Genomic DNA, 25,534 nt, shown 5'->3' on the forward strand with positions numbered 1-25,534 from the left:
GGTGGTCAGAACCATCACAGCTGAGGTACTCTAGCTTTCTGTTATTAAATGGTTTCCCCAAATCAAAATTCCTGTAATAAATGCAGGAAATTACAGTAAAACACTTGATAAGATTTTGCTGACTGATTTTGCACAAGACTCTGTGAACTTTGATGTTTACAAAGAGAGGATGATGAATTTCCCTGATGATATAAAACAAAACACAACACTAGACTGGAAAAAGGCTAATGAAAACAGGAGCCAAAGCAAAATACCCAGAAATACCTTGGTCGTTTGCACTTGGGAAGCACTATGATGATGTACCATTTCATGATCACTTTTATCCTATGGTCTTCCTACACTGTGGGACAAGGTAGGTTGAAAATAGAACAGAATGTTCATTTCTTAGAATCACTAGGTACCCTAGGTTTGTGTGGAAATTAGTTAACTATACTTTTTCATGGGTTCATTTACATCTTACTCTGTTTTGGTCTCTATATTCTTATATAAACCAAAGAATAAAAGACATTTAGGCATGGTGTAACAAGAGTCCATTTGAATATTTAAAAAAAAATTCTTGGTATCATAAGCCCTTTGGAATAAATATATATTTTACATCTTTTCTTTAGTTCTAAAATGTGAAGAGCCACCTGACATTGACTTTGGAGAGAGAGTAAATGATGGCAAAGCAGAATATCATGAAGGTGACAGTATGGTATCAGTGCTCTCCTGGCACTACCCCAGTGGGTTCTGAATGGATAGAATGTCGTGAGAAAAACTGGACACCTCTGCCAAAATGCTCTGGTAGTAAGATTTATTTTTCACTGATTTGACTCTTTGAGGTTTGTTAAGTTAATGAAGGATCACACTTTAGCCCACACTTTGAGAAAATATGCAGGAAAGAAACTGCAGTGAAACTTTTAGTAGAATGAACAAAGATTCATTGTATATAAACATAAATGTGATTGTGTCTCCACTTTTTACCTAGCAATAATATTTCCACTGTAACAAAATGCCATGGGTTTGAAATGGAAATCTACCATATTTTCTAGCATGTTGGGCCAAATAAAACTGGAAAAATAATAATATCATGGCAACTTGGATATCATGCAATTGAGTTGAATCTCTGTTTTATATAGGAGAAATTCTTAAACAGTGACTTTACATAACCTGTAAGTTTCTTTTTATATTATAAATCTTGTAGTTTAGATTGACTTCTTTGTTTGTTTTGTACTGAGTTCCATTGACTGTGAGTTACATTTTTATTTTTATTTTTATTATCTACAATATTATTTTGTATAATATAGTGTATATATATACTCATATAATATATATGCTAGTACATATATAGTATAATATAATCTTTTTCTTTTTGATTAATTAGTGGTTAATATTGAATATCTAAATGTGTCATTACATTTAATGACTAGTTGTGTAAATATTGCATACAATGTGGACACATAACTCATTAGATAGGTGCTTAAGAACAAGAGTCATGAGGAAGTGAAGTATATTTCTTCTCAGCAAGGTTACATACTAGGACTCAGAGTTTAGACATGGTGATCTGTCTCTGGGAACTCAGACCTATTAATAATAGAAGAGTTTGGTGTATCAAGCCAAATCTTGTGAGAAGTGTTGTTTTTTTTCCACATTTTTTACATTTATTACAAACTTAATATATATCTGATAATTTCTAAACACAAGGAATGCAAACAAGAGTATAAAGAAAGATAGTCCCTGAACTTAAGGAGTTCACGATCCACTGCTAGAAGATAATATATAAAGGGAAGCCGAAGGCTTGTGGTGTATGGTAAAGGTACCCAGCCAGTGGGCAAAGTAGAAGTTCAGAGTACAGTTGAGAGAGAAATGAAGACATGACAGGCCTGGGAACTCTCCTTGAATGAAGATTCTAGGAGGATTCATCTAATCAGAAGGGGTCCTCAAGGGCAGAAACTACTTCTTATTTGCGAATCCCAGGATTATAATGAGTTCTTAAGAAAAAGAAGTATCTGAGGCATGCTAGAGAAAGTCCAGAGTACATCAAGAAGATTGAGGTAAGGCCCCAAGTTCTATGTTGTATAGTTGTTGTCAATATTCTATTTAGTGATTAGACCACTTCTATAGCACATTACCAGACTGATATTGGGGGAACGTCAGAGATAGACCACCATTTGATTTCATTTAAACACTCTCTATGTCCAAGGAGTAGTGACTCTTCTCTTGAGGAGAAGTAGATACATTTTCCCTACTCAGCATTCTAGCTCTTGAGCCCCCATCCAATGTGTTTTCTTTTTACAAACCTGTCACTCATAAAGCAATACATTCACATTGAGTGTGGCATTTATAGAACCAGCCATTCATTCATAATAATGGCACTTTGGAATCTTAAATATAACAACCATTTACATGACGATGATGCAAAGACATGTAACTAAAACATGTTAAAGATTATTAAATATATTGATAACAAATTATAGTATGTTATTCTTCTAAGCCCAGATCACATTCTCCAAGTAAAACACTTGAAAGCTATGGTGGAGCGGCACACCCTTATAGTAACCTGGCAGGGAAACACTTTGATAGAGAAAAACTCATGAAGTTAGTATAACACAACTGTAGACTTTCAAGTACATTAACATTTCCCTTCAATATTTTCATCCTATTATCTTTGAAAAAAGTTCTTCTATTACAGTGGATAAATAGGCCCACTGTGTTCAGGTAAAATTATTACAAATTCCATATTAATAGAATATTAACTACAGAGTTTTTATTTTATCATTTCTGTGTAGAATGATAATCAACAACTCTTGTCCAGAGGCTAATCTTACATGTAGAGGTAAATACTGAATGTCCCATTTATTAACTATAATGTGAGGAAAGTCACCTAACATTTAGGACCTTGGTTTACTTTTCTTTAGACTATGAGGATTCTGTTAAATCTTATCTAAGATTCATTCAAATTTCTACATTCTTAGATTTTGTGGAAATTTCTTTAAACAATTTCCTCCTGTGAATTCAGGTGAAATGTGGGGGTGGGAACCAAGGAAAGCTCTTTCTCTACATCACTTCTATAATATGGGCCAACTTTAAGGTTTCTAAGGAAATGCAACCCATTTTTCATGTTTTTGGTTTTTCTTTTCTTTTAGTGCCATGTACTATCACAAGGCAACAGCTAGAAGAGAAAAAGCTAGTTCTGTCCAATGGCCAAAGTCAAGGAGTCATAATCCTACATAATCAAAGCCTGGAATTTTCTTGTGCTAATGGATACACCCTTACAAAGCCAAATTCGAGGACATGTATGGATGGGCACATGGATTTCCCAACCTGTATCTCAGGTAAATGTTCAATTTTGTTGATGTGCATTAGAAATGGTTGTAAAATGAGAATATTCAAAAGGTAGAAAAGACAAAAGTAAGATAAGAGATACAAAAATAGGTAGGTCATATAAGAATGATAATTGTGTTTTCTGGCAGTTTGTTAATCTTTCATTCAGTCAGATATTTAAAGATTACAGGAACCTTTAAAGATAGAAGATTCAGAGATGAAAAGAACTGTATAGAATGGGTCCAATGTCCTTCTTTTACAGTTGAGTAACAACACAGATGATCAAGTGACTTGTCCAAGGCCAAACAGCTAGAAGGTATTTAAGGCAGGATTTGATGTTAGCTCATTTTGACTCTAAGACTAGTTCACTGCACTCTATAATGGATTCAGATCAAAGGAATTGACACATAAACTGTGATCTTTTTTACAGAAATTAAGTAACATAAGTTTAAACAGACCTACTAAATTATAGTAAACTATGTTTTGGTTGTAACTCAATGCTCTATTATAGGAAAAAATATTGCAATATTAAACATGTGTAGTAGTACCCAGATCAAGGTAGTGACAAGGGACTTTGCCAGGAAGACTGAATTCCAAATATTGTGATTAGTTCTGATCACCACATTTTTAAAGGACTAGTGAAAAGTGAGTGTATATCCAAAGGAGAGTGAGTAGGATGCTGAAGAATATTCAAATTATGTCAAAAAAAGAACACTTGAAGGATCTGAATGTCTTTAGCTCATAGAAGAAAGAACCAAAGAAGGATGTGGTTACTGTATTCTGATATTTGAAAGATTCTCATGTAGAAGAGAGAGATATATTCTGTGTTTCTCTAGCAGAAAAAAACCTATGACTAGTTGGTAAAAGATACCGAGGATAAACAGCTACATCCTCACAGCAAACATGGGAACTATTGGGAGGGAGGCTGTATCAAAGAGACACAACCTGGGAAGAAATAGTGGAAGTTTGGTATGTGGGCTATCCTATACCATGTGATGAAACTTCTAAGTCTTCTTGCACTACTGTCTATTGTGGTATGGTGTGATAGTTGATACAAAAACATAAGAGCTGGGGATTCAAAGTCAAACGTGAAACAATAACTTCCCTCAAAGAGGTTATAACCTATTAGGGGACATGTACATATAGAGATAAATGCTCTCCAAAAAAGATAAAAGGTGATTTTGAATAGGAAAAGTGCTAAGAGATGGAAAGACTCATTGAAAGTGTCACTTGAGGGGGGCAGCTAGATGACACAGTGGATAAAACACTGGCCCTGGATTAAGGAGGACCTGAGTTCAAATCTAGCCTCAGACATTTGGCACTTACTAGCTGTGTGACCCTGGGCAAGTCACTTAACCCCCATTGCCCCAGCCAAAAAAAATGAAAAAAAAGAACATGTCATTTGAGCTTAACCTTAAAGAAAACCTGTAGTTCTTATGAGGCAGAGGTCAGGAGGGAATGTCAAGCCATTAAGGACCAAAAGTACAAAGAGATGTAGACAAAAAAATGGCCTATTGTGTAGAAGGTTCAGGAAAAAGACTAGTTTGGCTGCACCACAAAATGCATGAAAGGGAGCAATACGTAGTCTGGATGGAAAGGTAAGTTAGGTTTGGTTCCTACAGGGAAGAGCTTTGAAGGCCAAACAGAGAAGTTTACATTTGATCTTGGAAGTGATAGGGAGCCACTGAAGGTTATTTATTAGAAAAAGGACATGGCTAAACGTGTACTTCAAGAAAACTACTTTGGCAGCTGTGTGGAGGATGAATCAAAATGAGAAAGCACTGGAGGCACAAAGACCAATTTAGGAACTATTGCATTTTTCTAGAAAAAAAGTAGTGAGAGCCTGAGCCAAGTCAGTAGCTGATGAAAGTGCTAATTCTAGAAGGCCATAATTTGGGGGAATGCATATATGCTTATTAAAATAAGAAACCAGGAGGGGCAGCTAGGTGGCACAGTGGATAAAACACTGGTCCTGGATTCAGGAGGACCTGAGTTCAAATCTGGTCTCAGATACTTGACATTTACTAGCTGTGTGACTCTGGGCAAGTCACTTAACCCTCATTGCCCTGCAAAAATAAAAAATAAGTCTCCTCTAATAAGGTGCCTCCTATACATATGCCAACTGAACAATAACAACAAAAAAGGGGGCAGCTAGGTGGCACAGTGGATAGAGCACAGGCCCTGGACCTGAGTTCAAATCTGGCCTCACTTAACACTTACTAGCTCTGTAACCCTGGCAAGTCACATAATGCCAATTGCCTCACCAAAGAAAAAAAAAAGAAATAAGGGCCTGAAGTTATATTTGTTTATTTGTTTTTCATTGTGCCCAAGAAATTTTGCTTTCCTTGATATGGAAACTTTGCATAAATTCAGGTCACCACCTGAGTGTAAGTCCATAGGTACATCTTAAGACATTATCTCATTCTAAAAGAGGTAAAAATGACTGCAATAGCCAAGGTCTAACTATAAAGGTTAGTGATTTTTTTTTCTGACATGCCCTATAACTATGAATTAGCATGGTCTATTATATAGATAGTCAATCATCATGGAAGGTTGACTAGGCTTAAAATTCTGCCTCTGAATTATATTGGCACCATGAGCCTCAGCAAGTCTTTTAGCCTCTTCTTCTCCCAAGAAAACCTTGAGAGACTAGAAACATCAGAGTAGATATTGAATCAGCATTCAGTTTCTCAATAGGAATCTCTACACCAGTAAAATCACAAGTCTGGTCCAAAAAAACCAAACTTGTTGACACCGACAAAACATAGGTTGCAGTGACTGAAAAAAGCACTTAGATTCTCTATATCCCAAGATACACTTTAAGATTTGAAACAGAAGCCAAGTGGCTGATCTACTTTGTTAAGATGTAGTTTACTCACTGGAAACTATGCCATAAAATTACAGTTCCCCTCCATCCCCTTTTTCCCTCCCACCAATGAATCTTGTAAATTGAGGATGAGGGCATTTCCAGTTTAGAACTAACAAAGATGTCGTGAGCAGGGGCAATACAACTGAATTACTAACAACTTCTTTAGATAGTTGCTATTTATATGTTTAAGGTTTGGTATGTTTAAAAGAAACAAATGCTATTATTAGCTTATAGTTATATATCATATGTGTTACTCAGAAATGAGTCTATGAACATTAAAAATATTACAATGAAACCTGTATAAATCTGTTTTTAAATCCACCATGTTCTGTCTCAATATATTTTTTAAAAATTTCTTTTGTTGGCATTTATTCAATCTGGGCAAGACCCTTTATCTCACTGTTTCAGTTTCCTCATCTGTAAAATCTTGATAATAATAGCATTTACCTCATAGAGTTGTTGTGATGATCAAAGAAAACAGGTAATATGCTTTGTAAAAGACAAAAAGCTATATAAATTCTAGCTATAATATATGTGGCCAGTAACAAGTCATAGTATTTGTCTTTGAGTCTACCTACATCATTATTCTATTTTAAATATTCTATTTTAAAAGATCATTATTCCAATTTCTTTTCATGTATTCTATTTTTTGTGATTATTTTCTTATAGTTAAGTTATGATTATCTGGGTGACTTAGGTTATTAATTAGGGAGGCTGATTCTCCTGCCTTGAAACTAGACTTGCTTTCATTTACTACTTTCTGATAAACAGTCCTTTAGCAAGCAATTCAAATCTTAATTGATTCAAATCCTTGAATTTTACTTGCTTTCATGATACACAGCTTATTCTGGATCTGTCCTTTTTTTTTAATATTTAGAGGAATCTTTTTAGGGGAAAAAAAAACCCAACAACACACAACAGATTTCCTAAGCACAATCACACTGTGATTGTCATTCTCCATGACAGGAATGAAAGTCATGCATTCTTTGTTATTGGTTAATGCTCAGGGCTCTTTAAGACTTCTCAATGTGGGGCAGCTAGGTGATGAAGTGGATATAGCACCAGCCCTGGAGTCAGGAGGACCTGAGTTCAAATCCATCCTCAGGCAATTGACACTTACTAGCTGTGTGACCCTGGGCAAGTCACTTAACCCCCATTGCCCCGCAAAAAAACAGAAAAGACTTCTCAGTGTGTGTGTGTGTGTGTGTGTGTGTGTGTGTGTGTGTGTGTGTGTGTATGTGTGTATTTTGGGGGGGGGCAATTAGGGTTAAGTGACTTGCCCAGGGTCACACAGCTAGTAAGTGTTAAGTGTCTGAGGCCTCATTTGAACTCAGGTCCTCCTGACTTCAGGGCTGGTGCTCTATTCACTGCGCCACTTAGCTGCCCCTCAATTTATATTTAGACAGAGGGGTTGCATTGGAAAAAAAGAAGACTAAGACTCATACCAATACTAGTTCCCATGGGTATTTTGCTCTTTTTTAATCTTCATTTTGGTTAATCATTTTTTCCTTGAGTCCAAATATTCATGACCTTTATAGGATTTTGTGGCAAAGATACTGGATAATGGTTTGCCAATTACTTCTCCTGTTCAAACTGAGGCAAACAGGCTTAAATGATTTGCCTAGGTCATCCAGCTAGTAAGTGTCTGAGGTCAGATTTGATCTCAGGTCTTCTTGACTTCAGGCCTGGCATTCTAACCACTGTGCCACCTAGAAGCCTCATTAGTTCTTATTATGAAGCAGAATTCTCATCCTCTTGAATTCTTTCTTCTGGCTGATGGCCCTATTTATTCATTTACCCAGCATTGTACATAGCACAGTACTTTGCATGTAGTAGGTGTTTAATTAATACTTATTGACTAACTGATTGACTGACTCCATAAGTCCTTTACAAAAGATGGGGGTGATGTGGTATAATGGAATTGAAGTGGTAGGAATATGTGGAAGTTGAGGGCAGATAATCTGTGAGTGGAGGGTGAGCCAAACAAATCACTGTGACACAAGTTAGAGTTTGAGGTTTCAGTACCTTGGGAAACTGAAGGAGATGGGACAATTATTAATTTTATAGTTCTTGTTTTAAGTCAGTCTCCTAAATCTATTATGTTTTTCACCCCAATAAAATTCTTTCTCCCATCCTCAGAGGAAGTAGGAAAATGTGGACCACCTCCACCTATTAACAATGGAGGTACCATCAACTTCCTGTCACCTGAATATGCTCCAGGATCAACAGTGGAGTACAGATGTCAACAATTTTATGTGCTACAGGGTTCCCCAATTGTGACATGCAGAAATGGATTATGGACAAAGGAACCAACATGCTTAGGTATGTGGTGAATAGACTCTTAGTACATAAGGAAAATGTCACTAATAAAGGATAGGATCAGTTGGTGTTTATACTTACAATGTCAGAGGATAGTACTCTAGGTAAATAAAACTCAATAAACAAAACAGGCTTCAATGTAAACCTCTAAGGAGTGTTTGATACCCATGTTGGTTGCCATGATTAATGTCTCTAATATGCCGCAATTAAAGAATTGTTTTTGTTATTACATGACTAATTGTATATCTTAAGCTATTCACTCCAACTTGGTCATGCCCTTCTTGTTGGCAATAGTAATTTAAGAGTAAAATAAATTATGTGTTTCCTTTCCCTTCTACTCAAGAAGAACTCTTCCTCATTTTCCACATTAGAAAATAGAGAAGAAATTAACTCCCCCTTATGCCATTTTCTATCCATTTTAACTTTTGCACAGAACAATGTCTATGATACTTGGTACAGTTTTAATGTACTTTGGGAAATTCAAAGCTGACCTATTTGTATTTGATTTTCAAAACTGATTTTCTTGTCCCCAAAAGACAGGCTTTGGAACAGGCAATTCCTGAGGAAGCCATATGACCACTTCTCAAAGTTTTTATGAAGAAAATTATTACAACATATTTGGCTGAGAATAGGTGTTCTCTTAGGTTCATTCTGACTATGATTCTATTACCACTGAATTCCTTCTTCCCATTGATTATTGGACAATCAGCACGGACATCATAAATACTGAAATTCTAATATATTTATGTTAGGCTATGAAAGGACCTAATCAAGTAAAAGGGACAAAAAGAGTTTATTCAAGGCACTATACATTGGTGATATTTATACACCCGGTGCAGGGTATAGAATATGATTTGTATGTCTGATACAATTTTTCTTCAAGACATTATATAACTTTTCCAAAAAAAATATGAAATTGTAATACATCTCTAAATATAGATGAGCTTTTCTGTTCCAACTATCAATTTTTTGTTTTTATCGAGTACAAAATTATTTAATGAAATTAATTATTTACTGTATAATGGTAGCTGGGAATATAATTATTTTCTTTTTTCATACTCTGAATTAACATTCTTCTTCATTTGTTCTTATACAGAATTTTTTTATCCTTTCATCTAATCATTTGAATAGCCCCTTAATATTTTTATTGGTATTATATTAAATCTTGTTATTACTTCTGGTAATTTTGCTATCTCTATTTTTGACAATGATTCACATTATAATTATTGTATAATTCTTAAGGTTAGTTGTGCCTATAGTTTTTATGTATCTCTTGGAAATTTAATGCTGAGTTTATGAAACATTCAGATTGGTGAAGTATGGGTTAGGGATGAAACACAGGCAGGGAAGTTCTAAGAAGTACATTATGAAACACAGAAAGAGAGTGAGCTGTTGCCTTTTCTGCCTTCCCAAAATTCTCAATCCAACAATCAAGAAACATGTTTTAAGTAGCTTAACTACAACACTAGCAGCTAGGTGGTGTAGTGGACAGAGCTCTGGGCCTAGAGTCAGAAAGACCCAATTTCAAATCCAGCCTCAGGCACTTACTTGATGTATAACCATGAGCAAGTAACTTAATCTTGTTTGTTTCACTTTCCTCATCTCTAAAATGAGCTGGAGAAAGAAAAGGCAAACAACTCCAATGTCATTGCCAGGAAAACCCCAAATGGAGTCATGAAGAGTTGGGTGTGAATTAAACCACTCAATAACAAAAAAAGTGCCTAATACCCTGCCATTTTTTTCAACCCTAATTTGGGTATGGGCTGAAAAGCACAAGGATGGTAGTCACTGCAAAGCTGTAGAAAGTAAGCATATCTTCTACTAAATGTTGGGGCCAGGAAAAAAAAAGCCCCACCCAGACTGGTTAGAGCTCTGATCATGTGTAATTACTTAAAATTTAGTATCTTATTATTCAGCATTGTGTATAGAACAGGAGAAAATGAGTTATATTTTCACTGAAGAAATAATGACTTTTATTCCCAATTATTTTGGATAACATAAATTTGTATGCACTTATTATCAATTGTAACATAGATTCTTTTCATCTTTCAGAGGCATGTATAGCATCAAAAGAAATGATGTCAAAAAATAATATAGAACTTAGACGGAGAAATGATGACAGACTTTATGTAAGAACAGGACAAGAGATGGAATTTACTTGTCGTTGGGGATATCGTTTAGCTCCAAGATCACCTCCATTAAGAGCAACATGTGTAGAAGGGAAAATCAATTATCCCAAATGTATATAACAGAACTTTTTCACTATGGTGAGTTTTATACTAATCCTGAGATTTTCTGATGTGAATTCCATTCCTATTTTGTGAAATTCTTGTTACTGTTAACACATTTAAATGTCATCATCAGGATGAAAAGATAAGAAACTCACTTAGTTCACTTCTAAGTATACCACAGAAGAACCATCCAAAAGATATTATTTTTTGACTTACTCTTCAAAATCTCTAGGACAAGAGATTGAAAACCTTCCCCCAACTTCCACCACCACCACCACCATCAAAAAAAAAAAATTAACCTTAATGAATCGTCATTATATGACGACATGAATTGGGTTTTACAAGGTATTGTGATACCATGTATATTTCATTTTCATTAGCAATTGATCAAAAATCTCTTTGTTCACTAAAAGATAATGACTCCTTCCTTTTCTGGTACCTAACTGTTAATGTTGTTGTTTGTCCTTCATTCCCAAAGAGGACCATAACAGATGTCAGGACTTGCAATGAATTTAATTTAAGTGAGGAAGGGCATGTAAGGTCACCACCCTCACTCTCTCCCCTGGAACCATTTGGGTCCAGTGGCAAGATATATTATCAGGGTGACTGGAGATGGCTCCAGGAGTTCTTTTTTTTTTTAATGGCACCTAAAAATATCACTTCAAACTCCTGTTCATTGTCCTCTTTTAAGGACATCTTTATACAAAATAAAATGTTTAGTTTATGTGGTTCCTACTGGTGTTATTATATAATGAAAAATTTAAAAATAATTTTAAAATATTTCAGGGACAGATGAACTACCACCATATACAGATTTTCAGTTGTGTTTATTAAACTCTCCAAACCCCGGTAGGGAATGGAGCTACTGTACTGGGGCATGTGAAGGAAAAGAGAAGTCTTAGACAGACAGAAGTGAATAAGGGAATTGACAACAATATTCTCAGCACTATTTTCAGAGCTTCCTTGGTTCTCTATCAATATGTGGAGACCCAGTTAGAGAAACAATGGTATAGAACAGATAGAAAAGCAAGGGAACCAATTGGAATCTCTTTTCTCCCAAACTTTATAGGACCATTTGAGACCTTGTAGTTATAGAAACTTCTTCTGTAGTTGAGGATTGGTCACTGAACTCTAACAATTGTCTTCTGTCCCTCCAAAACCTTCTGCACATTCTTTTTTTTTTTTAAATGCAACATCAAAGGATTTCCCACCATTTTTCTATACAAATACTTTGGTTGTTCATGAAGAACAACTTACTAATTTTTTGCTTTTGGTGGTGTTATTTCCTTAGGTATTAAGCTATAGATGTAATGAAGGATGATGCTGTCAGCCATGTCTTACCTCCGTTTGGAAATGATAACTATGACAAATGCCCAGCCTCAATCTGTACTATTTGACCACTTTCTCCTTTGTGATAAATGCTTTGATTTAGTTGTATTCACACAATCCATAATTTATTCAATTTGCTTTTGACTTAAAAATGTTCACTTTTTAAATTGCAAAAGCTAAACTAGGAAACAGTTAAGAGAAAGTCAATATGTATCAATAAAGCCTTCACTCTAAGAAAACACCGAGTTATTTAACTACCTGTGGTCATCCCTTCTTCATATGTTCAGGGAGTAATTGCCAGGCAGTTTGCTCTGTAGTAAATGGGAAAGATCAGCAGTCTTCTGAGGAAGAGAATTATGCCTGAGCTTCTGAAATCCCTTTGCTTACACTTAAAATTCAAGTGCTCATTGTATCTAAAAAGGCCAGAGCTTTCTTTTATTATCTTTGAAAATTGTTCTTGATCTTCAGAAAATCATGGAGACCAAGAGAGGTGCTGCAGAAAAAGACAATATTATCCCTGTTTTTGTTTTGTTTTGTTTTGTTTTTTAGTGGAAAGAGTGTTGGGTCTATAAGACATAAGTTAGGAAAATGTTCTTTCATTCCCAGCAACATATAAGCAGAAAACTGTTGGTGTAGGGGTTGGTGGCGGAGTGGAGGAGGAAACCAGAGACTACCCAACATGGGGACATCTTTCCAGGAGAGCTGAAAGCAGGCAGAAGAGCAGAGGCCGAGTTGAATGAGCAAAAATTTAGTTTCTGCCCTATCTAAAGAAGATATTGGTTAGAGTTTATTACTCTACCCCCCACCCATCAAATCAGAGGATAGAGGTCGCTGAAGGAGGCTGTGCCTGTCAATGCTTGAATTAGCATAATGGGGAGAATATTGGTGCAGGGCGGGGGGGGGGGCCAGTGGTGATGAACTTAACTTGGGAGGAGCATTTTGTTAGATTAGGTTGAAATCTGGCAGCGAAGTAGATGGAGTAGTGGAGCTGTAGACAAATGCAACCAAAGATGACATTTTGGAAAGTACTAAATGAGAACAGAATGTAGTTTATATACCTGTTATCTGGAAATGATACCATTATAAAAACTATATATTGCCAAATACATGAGAAACTTAATTCCAAAGGACTAATAGGTTAAAAATGAATGATAAAATAATACAATCCTTTGTTATAAAATAGTAATTATGTGGTAACAAAGGAAACATATAAGATACAGTTAACATGGCCTTAGCAGAAATTTTATATTTCCTAAATGCTTTAATCCAAAAAAAGAGTACAAATAACAAATCATCACATTAGACATTCACTTAAAAAAAATAAAACTACAACAAATTTTAAAGCCACAACTAATCAATAAAGTAGAAATTGTTAAAATCAAAAAGAGTATAATAAAGTTGATGAAAGTTAAAAAAAGCATTTAATTGATGGGTAAAATGAGGAACACTTTTTCAAACTAATCTGATGTATTTTTTAAAAAGAGAGGAAAAGCAAATTGTTCATATCGAAAATGAAATAGAAGAACTCACAATTGAAGAAAAATAAAGGCAATTAACAGAAACTGTTTCCCCAAATATAAGGTAAAACTGACTTTTAACTTAGAGGCAGTGGTTAAATATTTCTGGAAAATAAATACACAAATTAACAAAAGAAATAGATTCTTTAAATAATCTACTATCAGAAAAAACTGATCCAGCTATAAGTAAACTTAAAAGAGTAGAGGTCTATGAAGAAAAGAATTAAATATTCAAAAAAGTAAGCAAATATTAAATGAATAATTAATTTTTATATTGTGCAAAATGCTTGTGTCACTAATAAATGAAGACATACTTTGATTATCTTCCCATGATACAAATATGGTCTTGACACCTAAACCAGGGTAAAGGCAAACAGAGAAAGAAAATTTTGGACTAATATCTTTAAAGACCATTTATGTAACACTTAAATAAAATATTAAGAAATAAGAAATGTTGACATATAAGAATAATTATACATTATGATCAGACTGGGTTTATAGCAGGATTTCAGAGTTAGTATATTATAAGAAAGACTGTAACCATAATAAAATACATGATCATATCAACAGATGCAGAAAACATATTTGACAAAATGGAAACAAAAAAACATGGTTGAAAAAAACAACAACTAGGAAGCAGACAAATAAATGGACCATTACTTAGTATATATATAAAAGAGAAAAGAAAAAGGACGTTCCAATAAGATCGGGTATGTGCCTGATCACCTAATGCCAATGCCACACCTTGTATTTAAGATGTTAGAAATGCCAACTACAGTAAATGGGTAGGAAGGAAAAAAGGAAAGAATAAGAATGGGTAATAGCATGAAAAAGCATTACCATTCAAATCTATAGCTGAAGAAGAGCTCAAGAACAAACAAGGTAAAAAGAAAACCATAGACTTAGAACTTAGAAGGTCAGCAAGAAAGATCTGTTGTACCAGGGTGAGAGTGGAGCACAGCCCAGCACAGACCTCACCAGTGGTGACCCAACCCTAGCACAGACCCAGCCCCCAGGCCCCAGCCCCAGCAAACCAGGAGTAGACTTTGTGAGCCTCTGAATCAGCAGCAGCAGCAGCAACTTCTTCTGGAACTCAGCCTACAGACAGTAAGGTGTTCAAAAAATTGGCCAGAAGGAGATTACAGGGATTTCTTTGCTAGCATTGAGGCAGGACTCTGTTGTTTTGCCCATGCTTGGATCCAGGTCACAGTCCTGGGTGGCAGTCCCAGGCAGGGAGATAAGCACAAGCACACAAGAGCTTGGAGTCACAATGAAGCAGGACTATGTTCATACTTCCAGGACAGAAAAGTAGGCTTGTGGTTGCTTGCTGACCAGAACACAGGCCAGGAGAGTGGTAAACATATCTCACCTTAAATCATAACACCTGGAAGAACAAAAAAATTACAAATACCTAGAAGTATCTCTGAAAACAGATTAACAAACCCCCTGAAGCTTGGGACAGTAAGCCCTCCACCCTGGAAGCAGTGCCTCACTTTAACAAAGAGTTAAAAGTCAAGAAATGGGCTGGGAAAATGAGCAAACAGAAAAAAATGCTGACCACAGACAGTTTCTATGGTAACAAGGAAGATCAAAATATCCCCTCAGAAGAAGATAACAAAGTCAAAGCTCATATATCCAAAGCTTCCAAGAAAAATATGAATTGGTATCAGGCCAGAGAAGAGCTCAAAAAGGACTTTGAAAATTAAGTAAGAAAGACACGACAGCAGGAGGCACTGTGCCCCAATCCAGGTCAGTTACGAATGCACCATGCACTTTTGCTACAGCTACTGAGCTTCTAGCCATCTCCCATGCAGTCCTGTCTCATCCCCCTTTCCCCCAGCCCATAACAATACAACACAGAGCTGCCAAAACAGACCTCTGAGCTACCATGTGGCACTAGCCTCTCCCAGCCCTACCAGAGCCCAAGTCTCATTATAATACCAGGGAAGTCCCAGAACAGTATAAGATTCCCCCATGTACCTTAACATAGTACCAGGTGGACAACCTGATATCAGCACCAGGCTCTTCTATGTGCCTCAGAACAACATCAGGCAAACAGCCAATACCAGACCAACCTTCAGTACAACACCAAATAATCTCTAAGACACTGGCATACAAGCATCATGCAGCACTTGCCACACCTACACACACACACAGCCCCTTAGAGCAGAACCAGGCAAGCTATTAGTTTAGTTACAAGGACTATATATAAACAGAGTGTGTGGATATAAGGCACTGAGGTGATGATATGAAAAAAAATTAAGTAGTGAAAAAGATTATAGTGGAAGCAAAAGGAAGGACAAGGTGGAATAGGGTAAATAATCTCATATGAAGAGGTGGCTAGGTGGCACAGTGGATAAAGTACCAGCCCTGGATTCAGGAGGACCTGAGTTCAAATCCAGTTTCACACACTTGACACTTACTAGCTGTGTGACCCTGGACAAGTTACTTAACCCTCATTGCCTTGCAAAAACAAACAAATGAAAAATATAACATTGGAGGAGAAGATGGGAGCATGTGTGGTCGACATCACTTGAACCTTACTGTAATTGCAACAGGCTAAAAAATGAAATAACACACTCAATCAATTGGGTATAGAAATGTATTTTACCCCACAGGTAAGAATAAAGGGTTTCACTAAAAGGGGATGCAACTGACAAAAGGAAGGGCAAAATGGGGGAGGTGGTGGTCAGAGGCAAAACACTAGTGAGGAGGGAAAGGAGAAAAAGGAGAGAAAGAAAAGGGAAAACAGGAGAAAAAGAGGATGGAAGGAAATACACAGTTAACAATCATAACTCTGAATATGAATGAGATGGACTCTACCACATAAAGCATGAATGAATCACAGAGTGGATTAAAAACCATATTTTTTTTAAAAAACACACACGCACATACACACACTCTTGAAGCAGACAAAATTACACAGAATAAAGGAAAGGGGCTGGAACAGAATCCATTATGGTTCAGGTGAGGTTTGAAAAAAAAAAAAAAAGCAGGAGTATCATTGTCTCAGAAAAAGCAAAAGCAAAAAAATTAAACTAATTAAAAAAGATAAGGAAGGAAACTTTATCTTGATAAAAGGTACCATAGACGATGAAGTAATATCAGTACTAAACATATATCCACTGAATAGTATAGCATCCACTTTCTTTTTCTTTTTCTTTTCTCTTTTTTTTTTTGTTTGCAGGGCAATGGGGGTTAAATGACTTGCCCAGGGTCACACAGCTAGTTAGTGTCAAGTGTCTGAGGCCAGATTTGAATTCAAGCATTCCTGAATCCAGGGCCAGTGCTTTGTCCACTGCACCACCTAACTGCCCCCAGCATCCACTTTCTAAAAGGAGAAGTTAACTGTGTTCCACGAAGAAGTAGACAGCAAAACTATACTAGTGGAGGACCTCAACTTTCCCTTCTTAGAACTAGATAAATCTAACCACAAACTAAACAAGAATGAGGTTATGGGTATGAATGGAATCTTATAAAAGTTATATATGACAAACTTCTGGAGAAAATTAAGTGGGAACAGAAAAGGATAGACCTTTTTTCCCTCACCAGTACATGTAACCTCCACAAAAAGTGACTATATATTAGGGCATTAAAAACTTCAAACTCCATTGTAGAAATTCAGAAATTTTAAATGCATGCTTTTTCAAATCATAATGCAACAAAAATTACAATCAATAAAAGGTATTGAAAAGCTAGATTAAAACTAATTCAAAACTAATTAATCTAATTTTAAAGAATAAATAGGTCAAAGAACAAATCATAGAAATAATCAATAATTTCATTTTTAAAAATTACATCAATGAAACAACATACCAAAATGTATTGGACATAGCCAAAGTGGTAGGTTCGGGGAAATTTATATCTCTAATTGCTTAGATTAACAAAATAGAGAAAGAACAGATTAATGAATTGGGCACACAACTTTAAAAAGTAGAAAAAGAACATATTAAAAATTCCCAATTAAGCACCAAATTGGAAATTCTGAAAACCAAAGGTTAGGTTAATAAAAATGACAATAAGAAAACCATTGAAATAATAAATAAATCTAGGAACTGATTTTATGAGGGAAATGAGGTAGATTAAACCATTGGCTAATCTACTTTTTAAAAAGAAAAAATGTAAATTTCAAGTATCAAAAATGAAAAAGGTGAATTTGCCACCAATGAAGAGAACAAACATTAAAGCAATCATTGGCAGTGGGGGCATGGGGGGCACAGCTAGGTAGCACAGTTGATAGAGCACTGGCCCTAGATTCAGAAGGACCCGAGTTCAAATCCAGCCTCAGACACTTGACACTTACTAGCTGTGTGACCCTGGGCAAGTCACTTAACCCTCATTGCCTCACACAAAACAAACAAACAAATAAACCCCCCCAAAAAAAATCCCTTCTAAAAAAGCAAACATAGGGAAATATTTGGCTTACTTAGATGTCAATAAATCTGACAATCCAATCGAAATCTATGAACATTTGCTAAAATTGCCCAGATTGAAAGAGAGCAAATAGGATACTTAAATAAGCCCATAGTAAAAAACAAAAGTGAATAAACCATCAATGAACTCCCTAAGAAAAAATTCCACGACCAGATGGGTAAACAAGGGAGTGCTTCCAAACATTTACAGAACAGTTAATTCCAATACTATATGAACTATTTGGAAAAAGAGGCAGAGTTCTACCAAATTCCTTTTATGACACAAATATGGTGTGATACCTAAACAGGAAGAGGTAAAAGAGAGAAAGAAAACTATAGACCAATTTCCCTAGGGAATATTGATGCAAAAATTGTAAATGAAATGCTAGCAGAGAGATTAGAGCAATATATCACCAGACTCATATACTATGACCAGGTGGCATTTATACTAGGAATGCAGGATTGATTTAGTATTAGGAAAACTATAAGCAAAATTGACCATATCAATAAGAAAACCAAAAGAGAGGCCTAGGCTGAGACCTGCCACCTCTCTTCCCCTTCCTGTGCTGGTCTGTGTGAATAAAGGCAGGGCTGCACTTGGGCTGCTGCTGAGCTTCTATTTAGATGGATAGTTACATACATAAATACAAACATATATACATAGATAAATATGTATATACATAGAGAGATAGAGAGATAGAGATAGAGGTTAGAGATTGAGATGGATATAACAGAGATGCTACATATAGATACAGATACAGATATAGATGTATAGGTTTAAGTATGGATATGGGTATATGTACATTTATGTTCATGCATACATACACACATACACACATACACATACATACATGCATTTTCATGGCGTCTCTCCCAATAGAAGGTGAAATGTTTGAGGGTAGGGACCTGTTTTTGATTTTCTTTGTATCCCTAGAACAGTGTCTGGCACGTAGTAAGCATTAAATAAATGACTCACTAACTTATATAGGAAGTGCTTAACAAGTGGTTCTTGGAGGAATTGAATCAAATTAAATGATGGGAAACAGGAGGAAATTAATTAAAACAGAGAAGATTGAAGCCTGACTGTGAAGAGACTATAAAAAGAGTGTGTTTTATACTGTAGTCAATGTGAAGCAACCAAAATTATTTGTCAGTTTTCTGAAAGATGGTATGTTGTTTGAAATTTTATGGGGGTGCCAATTTCTGTCCCAAGTTTTAGGGAATTTAGCTGGGATTTCTAATATAGTGTTACTTAGAAATTAGAGGCTATAGCACCTGTTTGGGGCATTAAGCATTTATTAAAGCATATTAAATATTAGTGAAGAGAGAGCACGTGGCTCAAAAAGTTCAAAAGTCCTATATAATTATGATAGATTGGAGAGAGAGAGAGTAAGCCCCATCCTGCCTCTTCTAGAAAGCATCCCAGGCCAAGACTGCATAAGCTCCCTGTGGTCTGGAGGTGAGGTTGCCCCTACACACTGCTCAAAGCTAATTGCCTAGCATTATTCAAATCTATTGATTTGGGGCAGCTAGGTGGCACTGTGGATAGAGCACTGGCCCTGGAGTCAGGAGTACCTGAGTTCAAATCCGGGCTCAGACACTTAACACTTAATAGCTATGTAACCCTGGGCAAGTCACTTAACCCCAATTGCCTCACTAAAACAAAACAAAGCAAAACAAAAAATCTATTGGTTTATTGGACCTGAGGGTGGTCCATGAGCAGTACCTGCTGAGGTCAGAAACCAGAGGACAGACCCTCTGAGGGGAAAGGCTTTCAGGTAGGTGTAGTTTTAATCTCTATTGTCTGTATTCACAGTCCAAGGTCCAACTTGACCTATTTTGGGTAGGCCTTAAAAAAATGAGGCTAGGCTTCCTCAAGTTGGGAGCCCTCTGGCCTCCCTCAAAACCCATTATTTTCACACAATGGATTGGAAAAAGGAAAGCATAGGGAAAAAAGTAAATATTGGAAGAATCTATTGTAAAAGTCCAAGCAAAGTGTTAATGGGGCCTTAAAGTTCATCGAATCAAATTTTACAAATACTTATAAGAACCAATTATATTCAGAGCAGTTTGGTAAGGCATCAAGAGACAAAAGGTTTATTTAGCCTTAATGTTTAGACAGTTTCTGCCACCCATGAATTGATAGGATAATAAGGAAAAGGGCACATATATGGACAACTTTGATAAACAGTAAGATAGGATAACCATATTGAGGAGATATAAAACAAAGTATAATGTGAGGCTTCAGAGCATGATTTGCCATTTACATCAGAGATCACCACTTCATGTGTACAAAGTGTGGTATAGTGGGCAAAGGGCTAGATTTGAAGACAAAAAACATGGATTTAAACCCCTTTTCCTCTATTTGTTGGGCTGTGTAACTTTAGGCAAGTAACAGCCTTTCAAGAATTAAGTTTCCTTGTTGTAAGAAACCTGTCATGGACTGGACTGAATTATTTACAAAGTCCCTTCTTTCTCTCTGTCAAACTGTGGGTTTCTGTGAGGAAATAACAATGGAATTGTATCTAGCCCTTAAGACAGTGCTGACTGTGTTTTCTCAATGCTGATGGTTCAGTTGATTTATTGACTGAAAAGATGGACAAGGATTCAATAGGTTAAGATAGGGAAAATGGCATTTCAGGCCTATGCGTTCCACATGAGCAAAAGCAACTAATTTCAAAAATGCAGGATGCATTTAGGAAAGAGAATGTAATGCAGTTTGGCACAAGAGGGGGGAAGGGAATAAGGATTCATTGAGCATCTACTGTGTGCAAAGCATTTTCCAAATATAATTTCATTTGTTTCTCACTACAAGCATATGAAGTAGGTGTTATCATTATCCTAATTTTACACTGGAGGAAACTGAGTCAACACAGGTTAAATGAACTACCTAAGAGTCACAGAGATACTGTCTGAGGCTACATTTGAACTGGGTTCTACAGAACCAACTAGGTGCCTCTTCATAGAAGAAAGAGATTTGAGACAGAATAGAGAAGACCACCATGCAACTCAAACGCTAGACAAAATCTGATAATTACTTGGAATGACATCTGGAGACAGGAGGTGGCTAAGGCCCTTATTGTATTCAAGAAGTTCAGCGGGTGAGAAAGAGACGCAGTGGAAAGAGACTGCAAGAAAGAGACTGCAAGAAAGCAGTCAGGTTGTACTTTATTTCCCTGTATTCCTAATTTGAAATAGTATCTCATAAATAAACTCTGCTTTGGTTATTTAGTTAAGAGCCTTTTTAATCTTTAGTTTATCAATTTGGGAGTGGAGCAGTGTGGTAGAACTTTACAAATGGCCCGCATTAAATTAACAAAGTCAGATAGCCAAATAGTAAAAAGTCCCCAGTTTAGTCCTCCAGTCAGATTAGTCCCCCAAAATTAGGCCTAGTCAATTCAAAAATATTTCCACAATAGCAACAAGAATACAACAGTGAATACTTTAATTTGTGGGATAGACTCAGAAGTTATACTCTTTTTTCATTGAAATTATGTAAACGAAAAGAATTACTAAATAAGCATAGTTGTATTGCTATTTAATATTAAAAGTTTGTAGTTAATCAATTAGTAAAAATAGAAAACTTGATATATTAAGTACCAACAAAATGTCCTGTGAGGGCTGGAGAAGAAGAAATAAAATTATAGAATGATTCCTAAACTGAAATTTACCTAGTTTGGTGGTCTTACTCTACCCCCACATTTCCCCATTCCATATGACCCCTATATGTCAGGAGCAATTAGAACCCACTTCGTAGTCAGAGGCCCTTATTAGTGGATTCAACCTTTACCTATGGGTCTCCCCTATTGATAGATCAACTCCTGAAATTTAACCAGGAGTTTTGGATGATTCCATTGGCATTCTGGGAAAAATATGACTGTTCACATGAAAAAGCATTTTGGGCATGATGGCAGGTAGCATTCTACCCATTATGTTATTGACACATATTCCTGAACTTTCTGACTTTAAAACATGAGGTATAAAAGAAGATGACTGATCATCAGCCTATAGAGATATCAATAAAAATGTATCATAATATCAGGGATTGGAATAGTAGGGGCATTCTTGACCCATCAGAATTTAATATAATCTTGAAAAGTTCCTACCTCAGTTAGTAGTTCTGAGGCATTCAAGTATTTTTCAAGATTTGAGGGACTCCTGGAACAAGATGTTCCCCTGATATGGGGTCCTAGGTTGCCCAAGAATAAGACAGACTTAAATATAGAACCAAAAGGGGACCAGGATCTATATGTCTGACAGTGACTTGGAAAGGGGGAGTGGTCTTCCAAGGAATCCTCAATGAATGTAAAGGGGCACCCTCTTTTGTAGGAAGGTTTTGAGGGAGAAAGAATTTTGAGGGCAGAAGACCACCAGAGGAATGGTATCCTCTCTCTGCCAAAAGTGGGTAAAATGTGCCTCTCTGGGTCTCATAGTTGGAAGGAGAAATGTTTTATGTGCACAACATTTTCAAAAAGTTTGGCAGTGAAAGGGAAGAGGATATGGAATGGTATTAGGTGGGGTCACAAGTAACTTCCTCCAACCTTAATTTCCTCATCTACAAAATTAGAATAATATTAATAGCTACTTCAAAGGATTTCTGGGAAGATCAATAGAGATAATATATCTCAAGTTCTTTGCAAAATTGAATGCAAATTTGGGGTGGTCAGAACTATCACAGCTGTATGTCAGTGGACATCAGCTATATATACAAAAATTTTCTGAGCTACTCTACTTTCTGTTCACTAAATGGTTTCCCCAAATCAAAAATCCTGTAATAAATGCAGGAAATTACAGGAAAACACTTGATAAGATTTTGCTGACTGATTTTGCATAAGACTCTGTGAACTTTGATGTTTACAAAGAGAGGATGATGAACTTCCCTGACGATATGAAACAAAACACAACACTAGACTGGAAAAAGGCTAATGAAAACAGGAGCCAAAGCAAAATACCCACAAATACCTTGGTCATTTGCACTTGGGAAGCACTATGATGATGCACCATTTCATGATCACTTTTATCCTATGGTCTTCCTACACTGTAGGACAAGGTAGGTTAAAAATAGAACAGAATGTTCATTTCTTAGAATCACTAGGTACCCTGGGCTTGTGTGGAAATTAGTTAACTATACTGTTTCATGGGTTCATTTACATCTTACTCTGTTTTGGTCTCTATATTCTTACATAAACCAAAGAATAAAAGACATTTAGGCATAGTGTTACAAAAGTCAATTTAAATATTTTTTTAAATTTCTTTGTATCATAATCCCCTTGGAATAAATATATATTTTACATCTTTTCTTTAGTTTTAAAATGTGAAGAGCCACCTAACATTGACTTTGGACAGAGAGTAAATGACGGCAAAACAGAATATCATGAAGGTGACAGAGTATGGTATCAGTGCTCTCCTGGCACTACCCCAGTGGGTTCTGAATGGATAGAATGTCACGAGAAGAACTGGACACCTCCGCCAAAATGTTCTGGTAGTAAGATTTATTTTTCACTGATTTCACTTTTTGAGGTTTGTTAAGTTAATGAAGGATCACACTTTAGCCCATACTTTGAGAAAATATGCAGGAAAGAAACTGCAGTGAAAATTTTAGTAGCGTGAACAAAGTTCCATTGTATATAAACATAAATGTGATTGTGTCTCCATTTTTTACCTAGCAATAATATTTCCATTGTAACAAAATGCCATGGGTTTGAAATGGAAATCTACCATATTTTCTAGCATGTTGGGCCAGATAACACTGAAAAAAATATCATGTCAATTTGGATATCATGCAATTGAGTTGCAGCTCTGTTTTATATAGGAGGAAATTCTTAAACAGTGACTTTACATGACCTCTAATTTTCTCTTCATATTATAAATCTTGCAGTTTAGAATGAATTCTTTGTTTTGTACTGAGTTCCATTAACAGTGAGTTACATTTTTATTTTTATTATCTACAATATCATTTTGTATAATATAGTGTATATATATACTCACATAATATATATCCTAGTACATATATAATATAATACAATCTTTTGCTTTTTGATTAATCAGTGGTTAATATTCAATATCTAAATGTGTCATTACTTTTAATGACTAGTTGTATAAATATTGCATACAGTGTGGATACATAACACATTAGATAGGGGCTTAAGAACAAGAGTCATGAGGAAGTGAAGTATATTTCTTCTCAGCAGGGTTACATACTAGGACTCAGAATGATCTGTCTCTGGGAACTCATACCTATTAATATTAGAATAGCTTGGTGGGGGATGGCAGCTAGGTGGCACAGTGGATAGAGCACCTGCCCTGGATTCAAGAGGACCTGAGTTCAAACTTGGCCAGAGACATTTAACACTTACTGGCTATGTGACCCTGGGCAAGTCACTTAACCCCAATTCCCTCACCAAAAAAAAAAAAAAAAGAATAGCTTGGTGGGTCAAGCCAAATCTTGTAAGAAGTGTTGGGTTTTTTACGCATTTTTTACATTTATTACAAACTTGATATATATCTGATAAATTTCTAAACACAAGGAATGCAAACAAGAGTATAAAGAAAGATAGTCCCTGAACATAATGAGTTCACAGTCCACTGCAGGAAGATAATACATAAAGGGAAGCTGAAGGCTTGTGGTATATGATAAAGGTACCCAGCCAGTGGGCAAAGTAGAAGAAGTTCAGAGTACAATTGAGAGAGAAATGAAGACATGACAGGACTGGTAACTCTCCTTGAATGAAGATTTGAGAAGGATTCATCCAATCAGAGGGGTGCTCAAGGGCAGAAGCTACTTCTTATTTGTGAATCCCAGGATTATAATGAGTTCTTAAGAAAAAGAAGTATCTGAGGCATGCTAGAGAAAAGTCCAGAGTGCATCCAGAAGATTGAGGTAAGGCCCCAAGTTCTATGTTGTATAGTTGTTGGCAATATTCTATTTAGTGATTAGACCACTGCTATAGCACATTACCAAACTGATATTGGGGAAACGTCAGAGATAGACCACCATTTGATTCCATTTAAACACTCTCTATGTCGAAGGAGTCACTCTCTTGAGGAGAAGTGGATACATTTTCCCTACTTGGCATTCTACCTCTTGAGCCCCCACCCAATGTGTTTTCTTTTTACAAACCAGTCACTCATAAAGCAATACATTCACATTGTGTGTGGCACTTATAGAAGTAGCCATTCATTCATAATAATGGCACATTGGAATCTTAAATATAACAACCATTTATATAACAAAGGTGCAAAGACATGTAAATAAAATGCATTAAATATTATTAAATATATTGATAACAGAATATGGTATGTTTATTCTTCTAAGCCCAGATCATACTCTTCCAGTAAAACACTCAAAAGCTACGGTGGAGGGGCACACACTTATAGTAACCTGGCAGGGAAACACTTTGATAGAGAAAAACTCATGAGGTTAGTGTAACACAACTGTAGACTTTCAAGTACATTAACATTTCCTTTCAATATTTTCATCCTATTATCCTTGAAAAATGTTCTACTACAGTGGATAAATAAGCCCATTGTGTTCAGGAAAATTATTACAAATTC

The 25,534-nt window shown here is 36.0% G+C and overlaps 2 protein-coding genes across 9 annotated transcripts in view; both read left to right on the plus strand.

Moving 5' to 3' along the window:
* Positions 1-213: 213 nt before the first annotated feature.
* Positions 214-12,889, plus strand: LOC122753110 (complement factor H-related protein 3-like). Of its 3 annotated transcripts, XM_044000233.1 has the most exons (6): positions 214-352; positions 609-786; positions 3,126-3,314; positions 8,312-8,494; positions 10,544-10,758; positions 12,014-12,885. In XM_044000233.1, the coding sequence occupies exons 2-5, from the start codon at positions 657-659 to the stop codon at positions 10,738-10,740; spliced, it is 699 nt and encodes a 232-aa protein (XP_043856168.1). In that variant the 5' UTR covers positions 214-352; positions 609-656; the 3' UTR covers positions 10,741-10,758; positions 12,014-12,885. The 3 variants fall into 3 exon arrangements, with proteins under 3 accessions (XP_043856168.1, XP_043856167.1, XP_043856169.1); XM_044000232.1 differs by having other exon boundaries at positions 10,544-12,889; XM_044000234.1 differs by having other exon boundaries at positions 609-783; positions 10,544-12,887.
* Positions 12,890-22,883: 9,994 nt separating this feature from the next.
* The window catches only part of LOC122753109 (complement factor H-like), a 98,255-nt gene continuing 95,604 nt past the window's right edge, over positions 22,884-25,534 (plus strand). For 4 of the 6 annotated variants that reach the window (XM_044000226.1, XM_044000229.1, XM_044000228.1 and 1 more), the window contains exons 1-2: positions 22,884-23,030; positions 23,286-23,465. In XM_044000226.1, the coding sequence (XP_043856161.1) occupies positions 22,970-23,030; positions 23,286-23,465 (241 nt within the window). In that variant the 5' untranslated portion in view covers positions 22,884-22,969. Of the gene's footprint in view, positions 23,031-23,285; positions 23,466-24,018; positions 24,861-25,534 lie in introns of those variants that run through there. The other 2 variants (XM_044000227.1, XM_044000231.1) reach the window with 2 other exon arrangements.

The sequence above is a fragment of the Dromiciops gliroides genome, chromosome 4 (genome assembly GCF_019393635.1).
Source record: "Dromiciops gliroides isolate mDroGli1 chromosome 4, mDroGli1.pri, whole genome shotgun sequence".
Classification (NCBI taxonomy): Eukaryota; Metazoa; Chordata; class Mammalia; order Microbiotheria; family Microbiotheriidae; genus Dromiciops; species Dromiciops gliroides.

Bases quoted from the DNA above. Each gene is read 5' to 3' on its own strand.
- LOC122753110 (XM_044000232.1), top strand. From the start codon at position 657: ATGATGGCAAAGCAGAATATCATGAAGGTGACAGTATGGTATCAGTGC. The intron at 787-3,125 runs GTAAGATTTATT...CTTTTCTTTTAG, and splicing joins TCTGCCAAAATGCTCTGGTA to TGCCATGTACTATCACAAGG. The intron at 3,315-8,311 runs GTAAATGTTCAA...TCCCATCCTCAG, and splicing joins TTTCCCAACCTGTATCTCAG to AGGAAGTAGGAAAATGTGGA.